Source organism: Lissotriton vulgaris, chromosome 9, assembly GCF_964263255.1.
Source record: "Lissotriton vulgaris chromosome 9, aLisVul1.2, whole genome shotgun sequence".
Lineage (NCBI taxonomy): Eukaryota > Metazoa > Chordata > Amphibia > Caudata > Salamandridae > Lissotriton > Lissotriton vulgaris.
Genome location: NC_141697.1, coordinates 33224092 through 33243290, shown reverse-complemented (window position 1 = coordinate 33243290; position 19199 = coordinate 33224092). Strand labels below are relative to the sequence as shown.

General features: G+C 48.8%; 1 protein-coding gene across 3 annotated transcripts in view; it reads left to right on the top strand.

Annotated features, from left to right (window-relative positions):
• Nucleotides 1–19199, top strand: part of G2E3 (G2/M-phase specific E3 ubiquitin protein ligase) — a 446104-nt gene that overhangs the window by 305774 nt on the left and 121131 nt on the right. For all 3 annotated transcript variants that reach the window (XM_086936985.1, XM_086936986.1, XM_086936987.1), the window contains exon 11: nt 3910–4036. In XM_086936985.1, coding sequence (XP_086793111.1) covers nt 3910–4036 — 127 coding nt within the window. The remainder of the gene's footprint in view (nt 1–3909; nt 4037–19199) is intronic.

The window sequence follows — 19199 nt, the reverse complement described above, 5'->3', positions numbered from 1 at the left end:
GAGCCCACCTCTGCCAACTCCACCCCTCAGGTGAGGGAGGCGAGGTACAACTCAGAGTCCCTGCCGTTTTGAGTTTGGGCCCCCAACCAATCAGGGACAGGCTCCTACCCCCTCACACTGGAAAGGGGCAGAGTAGGGGGTGTACTCACCCCAGGGAATGAACCCATTGGTCCCTGCCCTTTACCTACCTGTAACGCTCCTAAATCTAGTATTTAGGGGACACCCTTAACCTTTCTTCCTCAGATTCTTGCAACATACGAAGGAGGACGAAAGAAGACGCCCAGCAGAGAAGATTGCAGAAAACTGACTAGGCCCCAGCCCTTCCTCCCTGCAGTTTTCAGAGATTCTGCGCCAAAAGATGCCTTGTATTGCAGTCCGCGACCTCCAGAACCCCTGGAAGGAATGGCTGCCTTCAACAAAGACCGTATCTTCTGTGAACAGCAGTTCTGTTCAGAAGAAACTCCAAAGCAAGACTCTGAGCCTACTGAGGACAAAGAACTTGAAGACTGGAAAGCCACTGTACCAGTCGCCTCCGGCCCGAGTTTGAGTGGCCCACTGGTTCCATTGAGGTACCCCAGCACTCCAGAATCCGAGTCCACTGTGGGCTGAACCCTCCAGGACTCCAACGTCGCCTGTAGCCTCTGCACGGGGACCTCCCCCAACCGCGAGTGGCCTGGTAAGGTGGAATCCGACCTAGCCACCCTGCACCATGGAGAAAAGAACCCGAGGTGCACCTACATCCCGACCCCTCCAACTACCTGCCCAGCTGTTGGTTCCTCTCAGAAGTCTTCCTTGACCAAGCCTACTGCTAAAAACCTAAACCGAAAATCTATTAAAAACCGGGCACCAGACGCCAAAACAGCAGTCTGCACCCGACCGCCCCAGCGCCGCTGAGGGTGCACCTTTTGTGCTGGCTTGATTTGAACTGAGCTAAAGTAGAGGAGCTTTGCTCCCAAAGCCGTGTGGACTGATAGCCAGCAGCCACCAGCCGGAGACCTCCTATACCCCATTGGATTACATAGGACCTAAACACTGGGCCGACCCAGTGCCACTGAGGGTGGAACAAGAGTGCATCACTGACCCTGGGGGCCCCTGAGTCTACCCCCAGAATTTGAACTCCCACTGTCAATAACTTACCTGTGAACAGATTAAGTTTCCTCCATAGGATAACATTGACCGATTTTCTTCCAAAAAGTTTGAGTGTGGGGTTTCAAAATCAAAAAGTATTCTTTGAAAATCGCACGAATAACCAAAACTTATTTACTTACCTGTTTGCAGGAAATGTCCAAGTGCTGAATCCAGGTATCCAACACGGAGTAATAAAAGTACAGTGAAAAGTAACTTATCTGAAATTTACTGAAAAAGCCTATGCATTTCAAAGTACTATATATTTGTGTTGCATACTAATGATTCCCTGTAAATCAAAGTACAATTTCTATTGCATTTTCAAACTGTTTGACATTCAGTAACTTATTACTGTAAAGTATTTAATGCTTACCTGTGCCAGGCTTGCTGGAGTCTAAAACACAGTATATTTCTTATACAAAACCATTGACCTAGAGTTCAGTCTCTGAGCGTGTGAATTCATTTGCGGACTGAGTGTGTACATAAAATGCTTAACTGTCCTTTTTTACTGCCTTATTGCTCGACTAAACTTACACAAATGGTGAGTAAGTTTCTATCTAACTTTAACCTATGCCTACCTTTGGAGTCACCTGGACCCTATACACACTATACCTCATTTTGGTGTAGTGTATAGAGCCAGTTTCTTACAGCTAGTGCAAGTGTTCAAGGTTAAAAGCAGTAATGCGGTACTGCAAGAAACAGGAGGAGTTTGTCAAGAGCCCTCCGTCTCTGGGAATGGCTGGAACATCTGACCAATTCCCTAGTGCTTCAACATCTGGCGGGTTCTCTGAACGCCAGAGCGGACAAACTCAACCGAAGATGCCTAGCGGATCACAAATGGCTTCTCCGTCCGGAAATGGCGCAAGGTTTCTTTCAGCAGTGAGGAGAGTCTGTGATCTTTTTGGCATTGTCAAAATACATGCAATGCTAATAGTTCTGCGCTCTGTGGTTTCCATGGTGGCTCTCACTTGGAGATGCTTTTCTTCTGGAGTGGAGCTCAGGTATCCTGTACGCCTTTCCGTCCATACCAGTCCCGCCCAGAGTTCTCAAGAAGAGCAGGAATGACTGGGTCCAAGTCATCCTTGTGGTTCTGGATTAGGTGCATAGAGTCCTGTATCCCGAGCTGCTGAGCATGTCCATCGGTCCCCCAATCAAGCTGCCCCTTCAGGAGGATCTTCTGTCACTGCAGCTGTGGAGAAATCTCCATACAAACCTGTCCAGGCTCTGCTTTCTTTCATTGATATTGAGCTGCGACAGTTAATAGCCTTCGAACTTCCTCTTGAAGTCTGTAAAGTTATCTTGGCAGCCAAGTGTCCCGCTACCAAGACGGTTTACTCCTGCTGTTGGGCTAAATTTGTGGCATAGTGTTCAGAAAGAAACTAATACCCTTTCTGCCCCCCGTTCTCAGGTGCTCCTGTTTGTTCTTTTCCTTGCTCCTCAGGGCTGATATGGGATGTGTTTTCTCTGCTTTTCTTTGGTAGCCTAACCACCCTTCTTTTTCCCAATCCCCTATTGTACATAGGTTTTTGAAAGGTTTGAAACATGTTCCTTCTTCCTCCTTTCATTATCAATCTCCTCCTCACTTTCCTTTTGTACGCTCCCTTTGAAACTCTGCATAATTGTCCTCTCAGGCTACTTATATCAAGACAGCCTTTCCTGTAGCAGTCACTTCCGCCTGGAGGGTCAATGAACTTCAGGCCTTGTCATCAAGTGTCTGTATCTTACCATATACCCAGACAAACTGGTGCTTCATACAAGAGCTTCCTTTCTTCCGAAAGTGGTCACTCCATTTCAAGTAGGACAAACAATCACTTTGCCTACTTTTTACACTGCCTACTTTTTACACTCTGCCTCATCCCTCCAAGGAAGAGCAGAGGCTTCACTGTCTGGACCCAAAAAGAGTGTTTTACCTTGACTGTACATGAGAGTTCACGGTGGACGACTACCTCTTGATTGGGTATTTCGAAGTGAAGAAGTCCAGAGCTGTGCAGGAGCGGACCATCTCCAGATAAATTGTGCACTGCATTGGTTAAGACGCGACCCCCTGATTTGCTTGCTCATTCTACCAGAGCTGAAGCTTCAAACACTGCATTAGCACGCAGAGTTTCAGTGCTGGACATCTGCCAGACAGTAACGTTTGCTTCCATGAACACGTTTACCAAACACTGTTTGGTAGGTCAGGTCCGTAGGGATGGATACTTAGCCTGTTTGTTCTTGCATAACTTCCTTGTGTGAAATTAGTCCACAGACCCAACCCCGGAGGTATTGCTTGGGTATCGATTCTAAGGTAAGGAATCCGTGGCTAGATGTCTCTATCAGATGAACAAGTTGCTTTCATTTGGTAACGCCTTCTCTGGTAGAGACTATCTAGCCACAGATTCCTTACCAACCCACCCTCCCTGTTTTGCGAACACATTTTTAACAGACCGGGTTTTTCCCCTTTCAGGACCCTAGTTCTCCACACCAGTGGTCAGTGTACTTCGTGGCTTCGCAGTTCCGCCACATAAAGTAACTGACGTCAGTGCACCTGTGTGGTGCCTTTATAGGCACCGCAAATGTCACTTCAGACGCGGACAACTCCAAAGCCGAACCACCGTACCTACTGGTGAGCGGGGTACTGCTCACAAAACACTTCAATATCCAGTCTCATACCTGGGGATAATTCGAAGGTAAGCAATCTGCAGCTTGATAGTCTCTACCAGATAAGGTGTTACGGAAGGTACGTGATTTGTTCGTTGTGGGCAATTATCAATTTTTCTAAAGTGTGTTTATTTTTCCCTTCAGTGAAAAGGCGGCGATCGGGTTCCCTTGCTACTTCCGAAAGAATAGAGATGTTGGATCGGAGCCTGGATCATTCAACTCCCAAAAGCTTGCGGCTGTCAATAGGTGCTCATCGTAAGATTCTTCACAGGTTGGTGGACATCTTGAAACGTAGTCTTTCCTGCAGTGCAGCTGCTTGTTTATAAAGTAGTGATTTCTATTTTTTTTTAAGCGTTTTATATTGGACTCCTTCCTGAGTAGCAAGAGCAAATGTTATTATTTTGCTTAGTTCTGATTGGCCGTGCCCTGTTTTTATAGGGGATTCCAGGCAATCTGGAGCTACTGGGCTCAGATTTTGCCTCATCTTTCCCGGGTGGCTTCTGATTTTAACTTGCCAACATAGCAATTCATCCTCGGGCCTGTGAAGTCAAGTAGTCCAAACCCTACTCACGGAGGTAGTGTAGGATTGGAGCTCAGAGCTTAACAGGCCATCCAACAGTAATAGACCAACTTTTATGCACACAATACTGTATATTAAAAACTATAGAGCACTTACATTTCACCAATATACTATTTATGGATATTCTATCAGTAAATGCGCAAGATGGACTTCAAACCCTCTTTGTAAGCTATTCTGGGGGCAGGGGGTTGTTTATGCTGCGGCCTACTCTTGTAATCTGATCGATCGATTTGTTCCGGAGATCAGGGAAGTTTGATGCTGTAAGCTTTCCCCTTCCTTCTGGAATGGCAATTTGACAGGGCCAAGTCTGCACATGACCGTGATTGGCTGGGAGCTCTGCTTTGGGAAATATGTTTGGTGCACAAAGTGAGGTTCATCTGCTCTCTTCCCTGCGCCAGCCGTCATTCTTTAGGTCCGCATGATGCGTGCATTCGCATAACCACACCTGTGTTTGAAGTGCCAATATCTGTGTTGGAGTGGCTGTGCTGCTTATGGGCTTGCTTTGATTGGTTTTTCCTCACGCCAAGCACCCAACGCAAATAGGCTAAGAACCAACCCCTGGTCACAGTAGTAATACTTTGGTGGTGTTTAACATCTCTCCAGTGACGGGGCATGCCATCCTTATTGATACAGGAAAGTTAGATTATGTTCAGCATCTAGCTCTTGCAGGAGCACCTCCAATGCACCTCTCGTAGTTAGTCAACTACTTCCTTCAAGGCATCCCCCAAGCAGCTTCTCCTTGAAGGATGTCAATCCTCTGGTATCTGTCCTGCACCTGCCGAAGGAAGTTCGATATCTCAACCCTAAAGCACAAGAGTTTCTTGGTTGCCACTCATTTGACATCTGCATTCTGCCAAGTGAAATCTTGGCACTCCGGCTAGAAATTTCTGCTAAGTCTTTGTTCAAAAATTGTAGCTTTCCGGCCTGCCTGGAGGGCAGCCAAGCACCGCGGGGATGATATCCATGCTCCTTAGGGATACACTGGTGCACTGATACTGGTGGCGATCGAAGCCTCTTAGGCCAACGTCCAAGCCAAGATAGGCTCCCTTGATGTGAACCTCTTTATAGTGGATCTCAACATGGTTGCAGACAGATCCAAGGCGACGGAACAGCAAGTTTACTAGTTGCAAGAACTGTCATCCTTTAAGGCAACAGTGCTAACCATCCAGATGCAGAGAATGGAGGCGCGTATGGAGGATTCAGAGGGTCGGTCATGTAGGTGTAATTTATGCTTTGTTTGGTTCTTGAGGAAGCAGAAGGCACTGCACTATAGTTTTTCCTGGAAAGGAGGCTCAGTGAGAATCTGAAGCAGCCCTGTCCTTTGTGTTTGTAGTGAAGAGGGCTCATTGCTCCTTGGGCCTCCCGGTTCCAGGGAATTATTGATACTTGTTAAAACACCCCTGTTCATGGTGTCTAGAACTTGGACAGAACAAACAGTAAATATGTGAGAGTCCAAGGACAGTGGTCGGGGTTACAGTTACATTGGTCAGTAGCTAAGCACCTCTTCTCCAACAGCCAGTTCTCGATCATGTGGCAGCATTACTCTGAGGCTGTCTCGCTTGTCCATGTGTGAGGTGATTTCAACCATTTCCGGCTTCCAGTAGTGGTTCGCTAGAGCGCGGCAGGTGCCCTGGCGGGGGTCACATCTATGATGAAATTTGAACACTCACTAGGTCTCTGCGATCTGTGGAAACTGCATCATGCCATAAGCTGGGACTACTACTTCTCTGGAGTACACCAGGTTTTTTTCACAGCTAGACTATCTATTCGTCCCTGTGGGAGAGGCGATGGCAGTCTTCCAAAAGGAATATCTAGCTTAAGGACTATCAGATTGTTCCCCTTTCTCTATCACTATGGAGGGCAAGGATTTCCTCCTTGGGCGGGTTGACAGTTGAACGTGTGGCACTTGAGAGACGTGGGTGTCACAAATGAGCTTAGAATAGACTTGGAACTCTATTTTCAGGAAATGCTGGGGACTGTTGAGTCGACAGTGGTCTTTAAGAAGCCTATAAAACTGTGCTGAGAGACTGGGATCAGAATATCCTGGCCCACGAAAAATTAAGGCAGGTTGCGGAGATAGCCTGGAAAGGTGGACCTGACCCTTTAGGGCTCCAACGGTGCTCGCGCCGATACCCAATACTTGCGTTCCTTTGAGATACTTTGGTGGGAGTACGGGACTTGGCCACAGGAGATGTTTGCAGTCCATTATTGGCCATACAATATAATCTCTCCAGTACTGGGGACAAGGTAGGCACATTGCTGACCTGGCTCTGTAGGAGAGAGTGGATCGCACAGTGGATCAACAGTGTCCTAGATGAATAGGGTGCCCCCCACTCTAGTAACATTGCCATCACAGATGCCTTTGATGGCTACTCTACCTCATTTTATTAGTCCTGCCCATTGGCAGGCGCCTCTAGCATAACAATGGATTGAATGGCTCCCGAACACGACATCATCCTAGAAGAAGTCACGGCTGCGATTGCGAAATTGGAAACTGGAAAACGCTGCAGCCAAATGGCATCCCGGTTGAGTTTTTTTTAAAAGCTGCTCCAATTTGTTTGCCCCTCATATGCAACCTGTTTAGGGAGGTTCAAGACCGTGGAGCACTACCGCTGGATCTACGATGTGTAACCATTGTTATGGTTAACAAACAGGGTAAACCTGTAACAGACCGTTTTTCCTACTAGCCCAGGTTGCTGCTGAATGTTGAGGTGAAGGTAATGGCTAGCATTCTAGTCATACGGCTTGTGACCGTGATTCTCCCTCTTATCACAGTCTTCAATCTGGCTTCATGCCAGGTATAACTACAAGGCTTAACCTTTGACGCCTTCACCACTGATTGTGTCGAGGTGGCTCTGAGAACCAACCACCATGACTTGGACAACATGGATGTTGAAAAGGCGCTTGATATAGGTTGGCCTTTTCTCCGCCAGACGCTCTGCCAGTTCGGTTTTGGCCCCATCTTTCGGAAGTGGATCTCCTTGCTTTATCTGACCCCTACGGCTGCAGTCTGAGTGAACAAGGTCCTCTCCTCAGGCTTTTCGATATAACGTGGCACCTGACCGGGATGGCCCTGTCATCATTGTTTGCTTTTACCATTGAGCTGCTGGCAGCTGCGATTTGCTCCCACCCGTATATCCACGGATTCAAGATCTCTGCCTTAGCCGGGGAGGAGAAAGGGATCTCTTAATGCAGCCGACATTCTGATGTCATCAGACCCGAGACTACCATATTTACGGTCCTTAATACCTTTGAGCCCTATGGAGCTAATTTGCAACCAATTCACTAGCCGCCCCTCCCTCTATTTCGTGTACAGAGGAGCGGGCCTTCGATTGCTACTGGCCCGCCAGGTGGCAATAGAGGCCTGGCAGAGTGCCACTGGGCGTATGGGATTGGCAGGTAAATTGACACAGGAAGTGCCACTCTGGGACCTACTGAGAATCTCACAGGTAAGGGATCTCCTTGAGGATGGCGAGCTGGTGTCATTTCCATTGAAGTGCTACTACGCACACCTTAGTTTGACTTGTTTTTGCATTTCCTCCTTGGTAGTCAACTGCACGTGCAACCCGATCATGTGATCCACCCTGATTCACGCATAATTTGACAATTGAACGAATGGACCGGGGTGGCTATCTTTTTACGGGCGCACAGCAGATCCTTTTCATTTATACTTTTCAAATTTTAGGAATTAATCAAAGTGCTCCTTTAAGTTTTGTAACATGTTTGTTTATTTCCTAAGTTCAATCACGTGAGACAGTATATGTTGAATTGCTTCGCAATATTCTCACTCCATTTAACAACCTGCTGTTAACATACCTCCTTATTCCTTCATAATGTGTGCTCCGACACGCACTTTTCTGAATAACAGCACCTCCCTTCCTAACCTTCATTTATTTATTTTTATTTTGAAAGTTTTATAGAGCGCGAACAAGATCCTTACGGATATCAGAGCGCTTTGCACACAAATGGGATGAAAAGACAAAAAAATAATAATTAAATAAGGCATTTTGCACAAAGATGAGCAAATGGTTATCAATAGTCAAGGCAAGGTAGCAATGGTGCATAGGTGGTCTGGCTGGACATAGTCATGAAAGGAAAAATGAGTCACGAGATTTCTTTAGTCTATATTATGTGAATTTAGCTAAGAGGAGTGACTTTACTTCTTTTTTAAAGGATGTCGTGGATGAGATAAGTCTGGTTTCCGGAGGGAGGGCATTCCAGATCCTGGGTGCCATCCCCGAGAAGGGGCGTCTATGTTTTTTTTCTTTGAGGTTTCTTAAGATTTTCTGCGCTTCTTGTGGCTTTTGAGCCACCCGAGATTGTCAATTTCTGAGCGAGTTAACTGGGCGAGTTGTGGTGTATAGCCTTATGTGTCATGTATGCGATCTTCAGGTGTATTCTAAACTGCACTCCATCCCGGTTTCCATTACCCGTCCACGATTCGTGGCGGATTACAGCTGTTTGCGGCGTCCACTACTCATGCCCAATATCAAACATTACCCCGCCCTACCCTGTGATGTTCTCTATTGCAGGTATTAGAGTTCAAAGGATTAACTTTATGTATGTTCCTTATTTGTAGTGAAACCCCTGAAGAATAGTCGTTTAGGGCTTGAAATGCATTGCGTACCATCTGATTCACTTTTGAGGGTATTTTTTGTTGTGACGTGCCCAGAAAAAGGCTAGGATGAGCATGTCTGAGGCATGAGAAGCAATTCAACATATACTGTCTCACGTGTGATTGAACTTTGGAAATAAATGAACATGTGACAAAACTTCAAGGAGGACTTAGATTAATTCCTAAAATTTTAAAAGAAGTATAAATGAAAAGCATGTGCTGTGCGCCCATAAAAGGATCGCCACCACGGTTCATTCTTTCAATTGAGCTGGTGTCATTTGCCACGCTCTGGCGAGAATACTCTGTGCATAGTAATCAGATTTTGAAATATGCTCAGCTGTGGCATGCTTGGTGGGCAGAGCGCATAGAGACGCTAAAATTACCTGAATTTTCCCCATTGAGGGTCAGCTTCTGCAGGAAGAATTATCTTCCAAGGCTATATCCCTCACATATAAAACAATCAACAATAGGGGAGGAGTCGAGCCGGCGACCAAGATGGCTGCTTGAGCATCGGCGGCTCCGCCGGCCGCCACATCCTGACCGACTGAGGAGTGGTGGGTTTCCCCTGCCTTTGCGATCGAGATGGCATCAAGAGACTCTGAGAAACCTCAGCAGAAGACCTCAAATCCAATCGACAGGTCCAGTTGAATCGTATTGATAAGTATGCCATTTCCAAGGGGTCCCCAGTCGAAGCGAAACAACCTCCGGTTGGAGGTACCGAAGGGGATTCGGTCCGCGACGACCCCACTATGAAAGACCTAATGGCTGCTATTACTGGGGCCCAATCTTCCTTGGGCAAGATGGACACAAAACTGAACACTGTCACAATTGAGGTGGGCCTTCTCAGGGCTGACCTCACCAAAACTACTGGGAAGATCAAGAACCTGGAGGTTAAAACGAAGAGCCTCATGGAGGATGTCTCCAACCTCCAGAAGGAAGTGCGCGACCTCAAGGTGGCCCGACATCAATTTGATCGGAAGCTCGATGAGTATGAGGGTCGGGCACACTGCAACAATGTCTGCATTTTGGGGGTTCCGGAGAAATCCGAAGGGGCGACCCGGACCTCTTTGTCGAGGACCTCATCCTGAACCATCTCAAGCCGAAGGGCCTTAGTAATTTCTTTACTGTGGAGAGGGCACACAGGATTCCCGGAGGCCGCCCGAAGGTTAGGGCACCTCCGCGTCCCATCATTGCCCGTGTCCTGAATTTCTGAGATCGGGACACTATTCTGCAATCGGCGAGGTCCACTGGGCCATTGGCCTATGAGATCGCTTCGCTGTTGTTTTTCCGGACTTCACTCAGATGGTTCAAAGACAGCGACAAGGCTTTGTCTGTTAAGAGGCGGTTGAGAGACAGGGATGTGAAGTACTCCATGCTGTATCCCGCACGATTGAGGATCGAACATGATGGAAAGACTTGGTTCTTCGATAACCTTGAGGTGGCTGCGGACTAGTTGGACCGAATTGAGGGATCGGACTCTGGGGCTCAGGCCCGAACGGACAGCGAAGAATAGCGTACTGCTTGGAACTGTAAGCCGCACTCATCCTATCACTGGCGCAGGGGGTCTGGTTGTGGCTGTACGTTCTTCCATCCCCCCCCCCCAACCCCTCCCCAACTATTATTTCGCTCGAAACTTTTATGTGATCATTCCGGTTGGGGGGGGGGCGGGGCGAGGGGGGAGGGGCTTGTTGTAAGGTCCTCCTCCGTTTTTCTACTTTTAGACACTTGTTAGTGGGGGCGATAGGCGCACTGAGAGTTGGGGATGTGCATTTGCTACATGCAGGGGTGCATGGTGGGGGGCTGGGGGTTTGGCTGTTGGGGGTATTTATGTGTTGATTCGTTTGTTGTTAATGACCAGGGATTGCTAAGGGTGCCTTCAGATCTCCTGTTCTTTCTTGGAAAGATGCATGGCTTCAGCTAGACGGGGCCTGGGGTTCTCCGTCCTCAACTGGAATGTGAATGGATTGGGTGAGAAGATAAAACGCACTATGGTGAGTCGGCTCATGAGACGGCACTTGCCGGATGTCGTTTTGCTGCAGGAAACTCATCTAATGGGGAAGCGATCTATGGCGCTGCACAGGGGAGGGTATAAGCTTGTTGCTCATGCTGGTTCGAGGGGAGTGGGCATCTTAGTGAAGAACTCCTTTCCCTTCACGATCCGATCGACCTGGTCTGACAATCGTGGTCGTTATGTAGGCATATCGGGTCTCTGGGAGGGTAGGACGATTACGTTTGTGTCTATCTATGTCCCACCGGCGTTGCAGGCTGATACATTTTGTGACCTAGGTCGGATGTTTCTCACACTGCCCGTTGGCATCAAGGTGCTGGGAGGGGACTTAAATGCAGTCATGGATGGCGAACTAGATAGGCGCCCCTCCCGTACGTTGTTGCCCTCTCGAAGGTGGCTACCCGACTTTATTTCTACCTCAGGGTTGTTAGATGCTTGGCGTCTCAGACATCCGAGTGCCACTGAGTATACACATGCCTCTGCGGCACACCATTCTCTCTCCAGAATTGATCACGTGCTTTTGCCGGCGGCCCAGGCGACCTTTATTAGTGATGTGGCCCATCTGGTGGGGGGGGGGTTTCTGACCACTCGCCGATCTGGCTTCGGCTGTGTTTGGGGCAGGGTGCTATTGGTAGAATAGCTCCCATAAGTGCGTGGCGTCTGAAAGACCCTGTGGTGAAAAAGGAACTTATGCGGGTCACAGTTTCTTTCACGAAAACGAAGGTTCGGTCACATCGAGGTGCTCCCTCTGGGAAGCGTACAAGACTGTAATAAGAGGGGAGACCCTCTCCCTTGTATCCGGGTAGAAGAAGAGGAGGGAGGAATTGGATAGAGTGGAGGCGGAACTTGTGGCTTTGGAAATCGCAGCTACCTGGGCCACGACCCTGGGGCGAACCATCGCCTCGGGCTGCTCCGGGATGAATACAAGTCAATGACGCGTGACGGTGCGAAGGCGCAACATGCCTCATCACAGAGTAGGATCTATGAGCATGATGATAAGGCAGGGAAGTGGATCGCCTGGTTGGAAAAGGGTGACTGGGGGTCTCGTTTGGTGCCGGAACTGAACGTGGGTCCCGCGGTCACGACGGATCCTCAGTCGATAGTTCAGGAATTTGCGCGATATTATGAGGAGGTATACACCGCGGCTGGAACATTTACTCAGGTCGACAATGTGGATATGATCCGTGATATACCGATGCCTGCTTTGTCAGACGGTCATAGGAAAGTGCTAGACTCCGCCCTCACCGATGAGGTGGCAATGGCTATAAGGGGGTCCATTCTGGTAAGGCTTCAGGCCCCAATGGCATCCCTATCGAGTTGTTTAAGCCACACGCAGACCGATTGGCCCCGTATCTGAAGGATAAGAACATGGAAAGCCGGATCGGGGAGTGCTGCCCTATGACCAACGTGTTGCCAACATTGTAGTTATTTATAAGAAGTGTAAGCCCAGACTAGACTGCTCTTCATACTGCCCTATCTCTTTGTTGAACGCGGAACCCAAGATCTTGGCCAAACTGCTAGCCACCCGCTTGGTGAATGTTATCTCGGCCTTGATCCATCCAGATCAGTCCGGTTTTATGCCTCGGCGTAACACCGCACTTAATCTGTCAGTTACATGGAGTGGTGGCGGGCGCATCTCACATCCACGAGCCAGCAGTTTTGTTAAATCTTGGTGCTACTATGGCCTTTGACCAGGTGCGGTTCTAACAAAGCTGTGGTTTGGCCCTGTATTTCTTGTCTGGGTCCGTCTTCTATATTCGGCCCCCATGTCTCGCGTGGTCGTGAACAATCCTAAATCGCGCGACTTTTCTCTCGGACAGGGGAACACGACCGGGATGCCCCCTCTCGCCTCTTTTGTTTGCGTTGGCTTTGGAGCCGTTAGCGGCCTGGGTGCGGTGGGACCGTTCGATCAGAGGGCTGCGTTGGACTGCGAACTGGAGGACAAGATTTTGCTCTATGCTGATTATGTTTTGCTATACTTGACCTCCCCACGCAGTTCCCTTATTATTTTCATGGACGTCCTGGCCATCTTCGGCAGGTATTCGGGATTTGCGATTAATTGGGCTAAGTCAGTCCTTTTTGTGCTGAGCGGAGACCCCCCTCGAGTGCCTGAGAATTGCCCTTGAGACTGGAGTCTGTTAAGTTCCGCTATCTCTGGATCCAGATTTCTGGTGATCCCAAGGTGCGCTTCCGGTTGAATCTGTTGCCCCCCCTTAGCTAGACTCCGGTCAGATGTTGCGCGTTGGAAGACGCTCCCACTCTCCCTCTAAGGCCGGGCCGTCCTTTTCAAAATAATGGCTTTCGCGATTCCTATATGCACTGCAGAACTCCTTTGACCCTGTGCAGCAGTTGTACTTTAGCGAGATTGAGTCTCTACTGCGTAGCCTTCTGTGGCAGGGGAGGCCGCGCATTGTTCTGTCAAATTTGATGCTGCCATGGTACGACGGATATTTACAAAAAGGGGTGGTGAGGGACAGAGTCTCTGAATTAAGCAGAAAGCTCTCACCCAGTCAAAAGATCAGGGCTAGATCCAACACCGTTTTTTAGCTCACTGCACCATCCCAGTTTCAGAACCTGACTGTATGCAAATTAGTCTATTCCTGTCCCAGTGCATGATGGGAACAGGACAAACCAAACTACAGAAGCCAATTCTTACACTGGGAAGGAAACAAGCTCCCGGGGACCGGTTTCTGGCATTACAGCCGTCTTCGGCCCGGTTTGCTTGAATCCTGATGGTGCAATGAGCAAGGGTCTCACATCTGAGAATACCCTTCCACGCTTAGGGTGGACAAAAATATTTACAAAAAGGGGGTGGTGAGGGACAGAGTCTCTGAATTAAGCAGAAAGCTCTCACCCAGTCAAAAGATCAGGGCTAGATCCAACACCGTTTTTTAGCTCACTGCACCATCCCAGTTTCAGAACCTGACTGTATGCAAATTAGTCTATTCCTGTCCCAGTGCATGATGGGAACAGGACAAACCAAACTACAGAAGCCAATTCTTACACTGGGAAGGAAACAAGCTCCCGGGGACCAGTTTCTGGCATTACAGCCGTCTTCGGCCCGGTTTGCTTGAATCCTGATGGTGCAATGAGCAAGGGTCTCACATCTGAGAATACCCTTCCACGCTTAGGGTGGACAAAAATATTTACAAAAAGGGGGTGGTGAGGGACAGAGTCTCTGAATTAAGCAGAAAGCTCTCACCCAGTCAAAAGATCAGGGCTAGATCCAACACCGTTTTTTAGCTCACTGCACCATCCCAGTTTCAGAACCTGACTGTATGCAAATTAGTCTATTCCTGTCCCAGTGCATGATGGGAACAGGACAAACCAAACTACAGAAGCCAATTCTTACACTGGGAAGGAAACAAGCTCCCGGGGACCGGTTTCTGGCATTACAGCCGTCTTCGGCCCGGTTTGCTTGAATCCTGATGGTGCAATGAGCAAGGGTCTCACATCTGAGAATACCCTTCCACGCTTAGGGTGGACAAAAATGTTTACAAAAAGGGGTGGTGAGGGACAGAGTCTCTGAATTAAGCAGAAAGCTCTCACCCAGTCAAAAGATCAGGGCTAGATCCAACACCGTTTTTTAGCTCACTGCACCATCCCAGTTTCAGAACCTGACTGTATGCAAATTAGTCTATTCCTGTCCCAGTGCATGATGGGAACAGGACAAACCAAACTACAGAAGCCAATTCTTACACTGGGAAGGAAACAAGCTCCCGGGGACCGGTTTCTGGCATTACAGCCGTCTTCGGCCCGGTTTGCTTGAATCCTGATGGTGCAATGAGCAAGGGTCTCACATCTGAGAATACCCTTCCACGCTTAGGGTGGACAAAAATATTTACAAAAAGGGGTGGTGAGGGACAGAGTCTCTGAATTAAGCAGAAAGCTCTCACCCAGTCAAAAGATCAGGGCTAGATCCAACACCGTTTTTTAGCTCACTGCACCATCCCAGTTTCAGAACCTGACTGTATGCAAATTAGTCTATTCCTGTCCCAGTGCATGATGGGAACAGGACAAACCAAACTACAGAAGCCAATTCTTACACTGGGAAGGAAACAAGCTCCCGGGGACCGGTTTCTGGCATTACAGCCGTCTTCGGCCCGGTTTGCTTGAATCCTGATGGTGCAATGAGCAAGGGTCTCACATCTGAGAATACCCTTCCACGCTTAGGGTGGACAAAAATATTTACAAAAAGGGGTGGTGAGGGACAGAGTCTCTGAATTAAGCAGAAAGCTCTCACCCAGTCAAAAGATCAGGGCTAGATCCAACACCGTTTTTTAGCTCACTGCACCATCCCAGTTTCAGAACCTGACTGTATGCAAATTAGTCTATTCCTGTCCCAGTGCATGATGGGAACAGGACAAACCAAACTACAGAAGCCAATTCTTACACTGGGAAGGAAACAAGCTCCCGGGGACCGGTTTCTGGCATTACAGCCGTCTTCGGCCCGGTTTGCTTGAATCCTGATGGTGCAATGAGCAAGGGTCTCACATCTGAGAATACCCTTCCACGCTTAGGGTGGACAAAAATATTTACAAAAAGGGGTGGTGAGGGACAGAGTCTCTGAATTAAGCAGAAAGCTCTCACCCAGTCAAAAGATCAGGGCTAGATCCAACACCGTTTTTTAGCTCACTGCACCATCCCAGTTTCAGAACCTGACTGTATGCAAATTAGTCTATTCCTGTCCCAGTGCATGATGGGAACAGGACAAACCAAACTACAGAAGCCAATTCTGACACTGGGAAGGAAACAAGCTCCCGGGGACCGGTTTCTGGCATTACAGCCGTCTTCGGCCCGGTTTGCTTGAATCCTGATGGTGCAATGAGCAAGGGTCTCACATCTGAGAATACCCTTCCACGCTTAGGGTGGACAAAAATATTTACAAAAAGGGGTGGTGAGGGACAGAGTCTCTGAATTAAGCAGAAAGCTCTCACCCAGTCAAAAGATCAGGGCTAGATCCAACACCGTTTTTTAGCTCACTGCACCATCCCAGTTTCAGAACCTGACTGTATGCAAATTAGTCTATTCCTGTCCCAGTGCATGATGGGAACAGGACAAACCAAACTACAGAAGCCAATTCTTACACTGGGAAGGAAACAAGCTCCCGGGGACCGGTTTCTGGCATTACAGCCGTCTTCGGCCCGGTTTGCTTGAATCCTGATGGTGCAATGAGCAAGGGTCTCACATCTGAGAATACCCTTCCACGCTTAGGGTGGACAAAAATATTTACAAAAAGGGGTGGTGAGGGACAGAGTCTCTGAATTAAGCAGAAAGCTCTCACCCAGTCAAAAGATCAGGGCTAGATCCAACACCGTTTTTTAGCTCACTGCACCATCCCAGTTTCAGAACCTGACTGTATGCAAATTAGTCTATTCCTGTCCCAGTGCATGATGGGAACAGGACAAACCAAACTACAGAAGCCAATTCTTACACTGGGAAGGAAACAAGCTCCCGGGGACCGGTTTCTGGCATTACAGCCGTCTTCGGCTTTTGTAAATCGATTTTGGCCACTATAGGTGTGGCAGGGTATACTCAGACATGAGTCCCTTTCTCACTGCTCCATCAGGATTCAAGCAAGCCGGGCCGAAGAGGCTGAAATGCCAGAAACCGGTCCCCGGTAGCTTGTCTCCTTTCTGGTAAAGAATTGGCTTGGTAGTTTAGTCTGCCCTGTTCCCATGATGCACTGGGCCAGGGACAGACTGATTTGCATATAGCCAGGTTCTGAGCTGGGATGGGGCAGTGAGATAAATAACGGTGATGGATCAAGCCCTGATCTTTGGACTGGGTAAGAGTGGTCTGCTCAATTCAGACACTCTGTTCATCACCACCCCCTTTTGTAAATCGATTTTGGCCACTATAGGTGTGGCAGGGTATACTCAGACATGAGTCCCTTTCTCCCTGCTCCATCAGGATTCAAGCAAGCCGGGCCGAAGAGGCTGAAATGCCAGAAACCGGTCCCCGGTAGCTTGTCTCCTTTCTGGTAAAGAATTGGCTTGGTAGTTTAGTCTGCCCTGTTCCCATGATGCACTGGGCCAGGGACAGACTGATTTGCATATAGCCAGGTTCTGAGCTGGGATGGGGCAGTGAGATAAATAACGGTGATGGATCAAGCCCTGATCTTTGGACTGGGTAAGAGTGGTCTGCTCAATTCAGACACTCTGTTCATCACCACCCCCTTTTGTAACTCGATTTTGGCCACTATAGGTGTGGCAGGGTATACTCAGACATGAGTCCCTTTCTCACTGCTCCATCAGGATTCAAGCAAGCCGGGCCGAAGAGGCTGAAATGCCAGAAACCGGTCCCCGGTAGCTTGTCTCCTTTCTGGTAAAGAATTGGCTTGGTAGTTTAGTCTGCCCTGTTCCCATGATGCACTGGGCCAGGGACAGACTGATTTGCATATAGCCAGGTTCTGAGCTGGGATGGGGCAGTGAGATAAATAACGGTGATGGATCAAGCCCTGATCTTTGGACTGGGTAAGAGTGGTCTGCTCAATTCAGACACTCTGTTCATCACCACCCCCTTTTGTAAATGGTACGACGGAGGCATTGGTCTGCCTAACATTCGGAAATACTACTGGGCGTCTCAGTAGGCCCCCATAAACCATGCTATATACGGCTCGCCGGTAGACCCCGGATATGCGATGGACCGTGGTCAAGTGCCGGGGGGAGAGTATACCCGTGTTCTATATGGAAAGTGTGGTCAGTTCCCGTTGGTGGGGCCTCCCTCGATCTCTGCAAGAGTGTGGCATGAGGCCAACAGAGACCTCAAATGGGCTGGTCGATTGACATTGGCCACTCCCCTGTGGGGTTCTGAGATGTTGGGGATGCTCTGGAAAACCAAGGGGTTTGATCGTTGGGACCGGATTGGTGTAACACAGGTCCGCGATATATGGGGTAAGGATAGGGTGCTGACATTTGAGGAATTGCAGGCTAAGTATCAGCTGAATGAGACAGAACTGTTTAGGTACCTCCAGATCAGTCCTGCTTTGAGCGCCGTTGTCCCCAGAGATGAGACTCCTCAAGTGGCCTCCCCACTGGAGGATCGTTTGCTCGACGGTCTAGTGCCCACTAGGGTGATCTCCCTAACATATAGCAAGTTGATCAACCATACCGAGGACCTCTTGGTGTTGCGCAGACAGTGGGTTGCCGACGGCTTTGTTCTTGATGATGAGGATTGGAGGAAGGCGGTGGCGTCCCCCAAGGAAGTAGTGGTCCCCATGAGGCTCGGTTTGGTTCAACTTAGGATTTTGCATCGCTCCTATGTCACGGGTCCGGGATTGCAGAGGATGGGCTTGGCTGGGTCTGCTGACTGCCGAAGAGGGTGTGGGTTGCCTGAAACGTTCCTGCACACTTTGTGGGAGAGTGAGAGGGTTCATGACTTCTGGACCAAGATACATTAAAAAATGAGTGAAGTATGGGGAGTGAGGGTCGAGCTGGAGGCCAGGAGATGCTTGTTGAATGTGTGGGAGCCTACAAACCTGCAGAGTCATGGTAAGGTCTGGGTGGCTCTCGCGTGTGTGATTGCTAAACTAAATATAGCGCAGCTCTAGGGTACCTCTCGGGCACCTCGGGTAAGGAAATGGATGGAAGATCTTGACTGGTGTATGTTTCGTGAGAAGTCTGTATGTATCCAGGGGGTGACCCCGCAAATGGGTCAAAATCTGGGGAACCTGGAATGCCTACCGTGGAGATATCTGTGAGCTGCCGGAACTGGAACCTACAGACATGGACCGTGAGGACGCCTAGGCCCGTTCCCTTCTTCTTAATCTCTTGCTGCTGTTGTTGGGAGCTTGCAACCGTAAATATGTAACTGTGGTCACCCGATACACCCTGGTCAATGTTTGTGTATTGTACTGTTGATTTCTTTTGTTAATAAAAATAATTTTTTTTAAAAACAATCAACAATAATATGCCGGATAGGCTGACCAGTTTGAGGGTACGTGGTTCCTAGAGGTGGGGGACCTTGACAGTGTGGACTGGGAGGCACCCCTGATGCACCCGAGGGCTGTGACAAAAATCTTGTCCAAGCGGCATTTGTGCATTCCAGCTGTCCTCTGCGGATTTAGTTTTTACTTTATTTCCTTTTGCTATTTCTGACTGTTACAATCATTGTCTGTCTTCAGTTGTTGTAGGAAGATATGTAGCTGGGAGTCCTTTTAGGGTGACCCAAAACAAGGGCATAAGAGGTAGAGCCTGGCCTACCCAACTACTTGTTAACCTGCAGGAGGC